Raw genomic sequence first — 6,666 nt, 5'->3', positions numbered from 1 at the left:
GGGAAAGAGGGGAGCGATGTTGACGCATGACGATGACAGCACAGGCAGCAACAAGGACAGGGAACCAGTCTCCGGAGCCAAGATTGTCATCTGTAACTTTGCAAGCGAGACGGGTGACAGCGGTGGTATGTGCGTCTGTGAGGTGGAGGCGGGAGGTGACATCCGTAATCAAGGCACGCGCACGATAAAGTTTTCGCTCGCGGTAGCCAAAGTCGCCGATAGAGTGGAGGGTGCCGATCGGTGCGCCATCAGAGGTAAAAGCTTGGTCTTTGTAGACTTCTGATAGGCAAACTAAGCCGCAAGACTCGCAGATGCGGGAGTTGGTGTTGAGGTCGTTGATCACGTTTGGCTCGCCACAGTTCCGGCAGACTTCCCCACCCATCGAGTGCGGCTGTTTCGTAGCCGGTTTTAAGCAGGATTTACGCTAAATCCTGCCAAACAGCAAAAAAATACGCTTCTGCAAATCCTGAGCTCCCGTAAATCCCAAATAGGTTGTTTGGCAGCCGGTTTTAAGCAGGATTTACGCTAAATCCTGCCAAACAGCAAAAAAATACGCTTCTGCAAATCCTGAGCTCCCGTAAATCCCAAATAGGTTGTTTGGCAGCCGGTTTTAAGCAGGATTTACGCTAAATCCTGCCAAACGGTAAAAGAAACCTCCGTAAATCCTGAGCTCCCGTAAATCCCAAATCGATGGATTTAGTAAATCCGGGATGAGCGAAGATGAGTAATGGCGCGAACAGGCTTACCTTTCTCAATGGTTTCTGGTAGGAGCGGACGGATGAGAAAGATGTGAGTCTCGATAGTTTCTGTAAGCCACGATCCCATCGCTGCCTTCCCAGCTAGCTATGATGGCGAGTGTATCGCTAAGGTTCGATCACGAAGTCGATGGTTTTGGGCGAAACCGGGAGGAGGAGGATCTAGGCGAGGGTTTTAGGGCAGGAGAGGCGAAAGATTGAGCGGGAGGATGGAGACGAGGGTTTCGGGCATAGAGGGAAGGGGGAGATTAGTCTGTGGTGGTGTAGTTGTTTGAGTTGCTTTTATTATTTTTACTGATTAATAATTAATAATTAGTTTATATATTATTCAATTAATAATAATTATATAATTTATATGTAATTATTTAATATTTAATTAATGAATAAAGCTATGTTGAAGCTTTCAATTAGTTAATAAGATATAAAACTATTATTTAATAATTAATTCATCTACACAATTTATTAATTATTATTTATATAATTAATTATTAGTTAATGTAAATGTTAGTTTTTTTTAATGTACTTTTAGGCTTTGGATATTAATTTATATTTTTTATTTAATATTTATTTTGGATGTTCCTTTGATTAATCTTGCAATATCCTTCTAAAATTGTGAAACTATTTCTTAGAATTTATTTTCATTTACTTACTACCGTATCAAATAGTTTTTAGTATTTAATCACCTAAAAAATCAATAAATTCAAATTTAAATAATTTACTAAATCCTACTTGCAGCCAAAGAAACCCTGTGAATCGATGTGTTTAGTAAATCCGAGACGAGCAAAGAAAAAAAATGGCGTGAAAAGGCTTGCCTCCTCATTAGTTTCTGATAGAAGTAGAGAGGAAGCATAAGAAGGATTGGAGTTATGCTGGTCTAACTAAGTCACGATCCTGTTGCTTTCTTCCCAGCTAGCTCTAATGGTGACTGTATGACAAATGTTTGTTCAAGAAGGCGATGGTTTTGGGCGAACCAATTAGGGAGAGACATAAGCGATAGTTTTGGGTAAAGATTGGAAGTTTGGGCGAAATTGGGAGAAGGGGAGGATGTTAGAGAGGGCTTTGGGTAAACAGAAATAAGAAGATAGGTTTGTGGTTTTAATTTATTTTTATTTAACTTAAGATTATTATTATAATTGACTAATAATTAATAAATAATTTTTATATTGTTAAATTAATAATAATTAGATAACTTTATAAGTAAGTTTTTTAATATTTAATTAAAAATATATATTTTTTAAATTATCAATAATTTTTAATTCATTAAAATTATTAATTGCTTAATGTTAAATTATTGTGTAATAAATAACTAGTTTAAAAAGAATATTAATTTATATTACTCATTATTATTTAATGTAAATGCTTCTTTTTTACATATCTTGAGGCCTTGAATACTCATTTATATTTTCTATTTAATATTTATCTTTGGATATTCAATAAATCATTATAAATCATGCTAAATACTTTTAAAACTACCAACAATTTCTTAAGATTTATCAGAATTTAATTACTAACATATCAAACAATTTTCAAGATTTAACCGCCTTGAGATTTCAAGCAACACTTTGTGGTTTTTAAATTTATTTTTGTTTAAATTAATTTTATTAATTAATAATTAATATTTAATTTATACATTATCTAATTAATTATAGATAGATGAATTTATATGTGATTATTTAATAATTAATTACTGAATAAAGATACAGTTGAAATTTTAAATTATTAAATAAAATTTTATGTAATTTTTAAATTTTATAATTAATAATTAATTGGTTAATATTAAATTATTATTTAATAAATAATTAGTTTACACAAAATTTATTAATTATTAATTACTGTAAATGCCTTATTGAGGCTTTGGATACTCATTTATATTTTTTAATTTAATATCTATTATTGGATGTTTCGTTTGATAAATCATGTTAAATCATTCTAAATCTATTAAACAATTTCTCAAAATTTATCAGAACTTACTTATTAGCATACCAAACAAAACACCTTAGAATTTACTAAATTCATATTTACACGATCTACTTTTTACATTGTGGTGCGTGCTAGAAAATTCAAGGCGAAAGAGTAACAGATTATTGTTTTAGAGTTGTACGAGAATTCAATTGTATGGGTTACTTATTAGCATACCAAACAAACCACCTAGGCTCGGCATGACCACGGCCATAAACTTATGGGTGTGGCTATGCTCGGACCAGCCACGACCATGCCAAGTCCAAAAATGTTCAAATATGGGGTTAATCTTATCTGAGTTGGTTGATCAAAAATAAGGTCAATACAACCGATGTATTCTTAGTATGGATGAAGTGGTGCCAAAGATATCCCACCTAAAAGTATTCAAGTTAACCTCCATAGCGGTAAAAATGCTTTGAACAAAAATTATAGCACTAGTAATGATTTGCTCCTTATCACATATCCAAAACACATTACTATCTTTGATTTTCAAAATGCCTTTATCATGTCAATGTTGTTGTATACACATTGAAACACTTAGAATTGCAACCGTCTTCCACATAATTAACATAGATGGTTTTTTTTGTCTCAAGCAATCTTACTCAATTTGAATAGCTTCATTAAGCTTAAGATGTGCTGCAATAACCTCCACTTCATGGAGGAGATCATTGTAAAGACCTATTTTGAGAGGTTTGATAAATTTTTTTGGCGACTTAAAATGTATCCTAATTGTCGCACCTTTTAAATTTTAACTGAATTATTTTTATAAAATTCTACACAAAAAATCAAGAAATTTGATATATGATTCTATCTATAAATTTTTAATAGATTGGAAGATATAAAAATGAGAAGTAATATGTTTAATTTATTTAATTAAACCCTTACTTAACCTTAATCCCCATTATTACTGTAGTCATTGCCTCACTCACATGATCTTAAGTGTGTGTCTTGGTTGAAGGGGTGGGATCCTTATTCTAAACCTTTGAAACCCTTCCCCCTTTTTTGTTCCCATACGTGTTCGATCCCACGAGCATCTCACGACTTACGAGAAGAACCGCGACCCTACAATGTAGCAGTTGGGTCGAGCGACAATCGGGAAAGTCGCACGAGCTACAACAAGTAGCGTCCCACTCCCTCTTCCCTCACCTGATCTTCTTCTCTTGTTCCCCCTCCTCCCCTGTGTCAATCCTCCCTAGCAATGGAGTTTTTGCAAGGCTTTTGCTTGGGCCAATGTTGCAGCCGCAAACATAAAAGGAACGAGTGGCTCGCATAGAGCCACAAATGGCCTTTTAGAGCTCTGGGGGAAAATTGGTGAGTGTGAAACTCTATTTCACACTATTTGAGACTTTCATTTCATTCATTATTTTCACGTTAAGATATGCATTGATTTTCATGCTTTTCTTGTTTCCAGTAGTCGTAAGAGACATCAAACTTGGCAGGTTGTTTTGATTGTGGGTTGCGAGCTCCATAAGGGTTTTAACACAACATTAGTAAAGGGTAATGGAAAATTGAAGTGTTAAGATGAATAAAGAAGAAGATTTGGTAGCTTAGGAGAAGGGCTGACATTCGAGAAAGTCGTTTAAGATATGCTTTTACATGATATGAAAGATTTATATTGCAGTAGATTCTTCAAATGACCTTTTAGGAGCAACCATCTTTATTTCAAAATATTTTTTGCTCACATTATGCTGCAGTTTAGTAAGATTTATATTTCATTAGATTTTTCATATTGGTAGATATGAAAGATATGCATAAAAGATATATATAATGCATGATATGTATGATTAATATGATGTGTAAGATAAACATGATAAGAAAGATAGACATGATGAATATATGCACGATGAATGTGTCAATATCAATTATGGATACAGAAAGATTTGCATGATGGGAAAGATATGCAAGATATACATGATAGGAAAGATAAATACGATGAATGTGTCAATATCAATTATAAATACATAAAAACGTTAATATCAGTTATGATTACTAGAAGATGTCAAAATCAATTATGAAAATGAAAAGATGTCAATATCAGTTGTGATTATAAAAATGTGTTAAAGAGATAATATTGATATGTAACGCCTTAAATAAGTCGAGCAAATTTATACTAATAATAATGACGTGTAATACCCGCGTGGAAGTTAAGGTATGCATGTAAATTTGTAAAAGGTCCTCATTATTAAATATATAAATCATTTTATGAATAAACAACAGATATTTTTCTTTGAATTGTTCATCATGTGCTCTATACTTTGTATTTTTCTCTTTTTTTCTCTATCAAATGCAAATCAGGATTCAACAACTTTTTTTTAAGATATGGAAACAATTTTTTCTAGGGACAATTACTTACAGAACATTTGAAATTCTGATATTTACAAATTAAGCACCTAAATGATTGCTTGAACTGCTAAACCAATGTGTTTACACATGCCACGATCAAACTATTGAGAATTTGATAAAAATAAAACAAAATAGTTTGAGATTTTATCATGAAATTTGATATTTGACCGAGACTTTGAAAAATGTATGAAAGAAGGTGCTTGATTTCTAAATAAGAAAGTTTTCGGATGCTCTCTATTAAATTGCCCTTTGTTAATTTTGAATATTTATGATTTTAATAATATTATTATTACTCAAATAGTAAAGAGTGCATTAAAATTTTCTTTTATTATTTAAGAAAAAAATATTTAAATTAAATAAAATTAAGTGGCATTTACATACATACCTCCCAATTCTTATATAATTACACTTCTAACACTTACACTTTTTATATTTATACCGTCCAAATCTTTCATATCATATAAAAATATCATTATTTTTACTGCTTAAAGGGAATTACACATTTTAATGGACAATTAAGAAAACATATTTGTAAAGATTAAAAATTTAGATTTTATATATTAAAATAAATAATAATTGTGTTGCATCATGACGTGTATGCAAATATTAAAAATGTTAATAAAAATTTACAAAATATTACACAATTCATTTTTATTTAAATACTAATACCCAAAGATCGATATTTATATTAATCACACCTTGATATCATAAACATATACATGAAAAAATATATTTTGTTTTTAAAAATTAATAATAATAATATTTTTAATCTGATGTTAAAAATTTGATTGGTGTATGTATAAATATGAATGTTTATGCCACACACACAAAACATGTAAATACTTCGAAAATTAAATGATATACATATGGTCCTTTTTTATTTTTTCATTTATGTTTCAAACATATACATGCATATTATATATATAAAAACATTAAATTTTAGAATCTATTGATTGTAAATTTATTGTTAGTATTAAGGCTGACGACTTAATACGGAAAAATATAAGATGAGAACTCCGAACGTAGAGTTACGTTTGTATTTTAATAGTTCGAAATATTCTGTTGTGTTATAATAATATGCCATATGCATTATTTGTAAAAAAAAAATAGCGTGTTATTCGAGTATTATATGATGTTATTTGATTATTTTGTGGAGTTATTGAAATATTTCTCGCGATACTTGATTTGGGGCTAAAATTTTATTGGAATATTTCTCCACGTTACTTGATTTGGAGCTGCGTTATTCCAATGACATAGTGGAAATTAAAATACAAGGTAAATATGCTAAATAAACAACCCCAAATCAAATAATGCGGGTGACTTGATTTGGAGCTGCGTTATTCCAATGACATAGTTAAAATTAAAATACAAAGTAAATATACCAAATAAATAACCCCAAATCAAATAAGGCGGATGAATATTCTAATAACATTATAAAATAATCGAATAACAACATATAATACTTAAATAATATTTTATTTTTTATAAATAATACAGATAAAATATTCTTCTAAACATAAAGCTACATTAATTATTGTTGTAATATTTTTCAACATAATACACACTCAAAATTTACCACTTGTTCTGGCAGCAGCATAAATTCCCCTTG

General features: G+C 30.5%; 1 protein-coding gene across 1 annotated transcript in view; it reads right to left on the bottom strand.

Moving 5' to 3' along the window:
• The window catches only part of LOC110020553 (plant-specific TFIIB-related protein PTF2), a 2,652-nt gene extending 1,641 nt beyond the window's left edge, over positions 1-1,011 (bottom strand). The window contains exons 1-2 of the mRNA XM_020718693.1: positions 747-1,011; positions 1-633 (exon numbers count right to left, since the gene is read on the bottom strand). The exon at positions 1-633 is cut by the window's left edge and continues 1,641 nt beyond it. Coding sequence (XP_020574352.1) covers positions 1-382 — 382 coding nt within the window. The 5' untranslated portion in view covers positions 383-633; positions 747-1,011. The remainder of the gene's footprint in view (positions 634-746) is intronic.
• Between the last annotated feature and the right edge of the window lie 5,655 nt (positions 1,012-6,666).

The sequence above is a fragment of the Phalaenopsis equestris genome, unplaced genomic scaffold (assembly GCF_001263595.1).
Source record: "Phalaenopsis equestris unplaced genomic scaffold, ASM126359v1 Scaffold000099, whole genome shotgun sequence".
Classification (NCBI taxonomy): Eukaryota; Viridiplantae; Streptophyta; class Magnoliopsida; order Asparagales; family Orchidaceae; genus Phalaenopsis; species Phalaenopsis equestris.
Note: the sequence above shows the minus strand (reverse complement) of the source record. Positions and strands in the feature narration are given on the sequence as shown.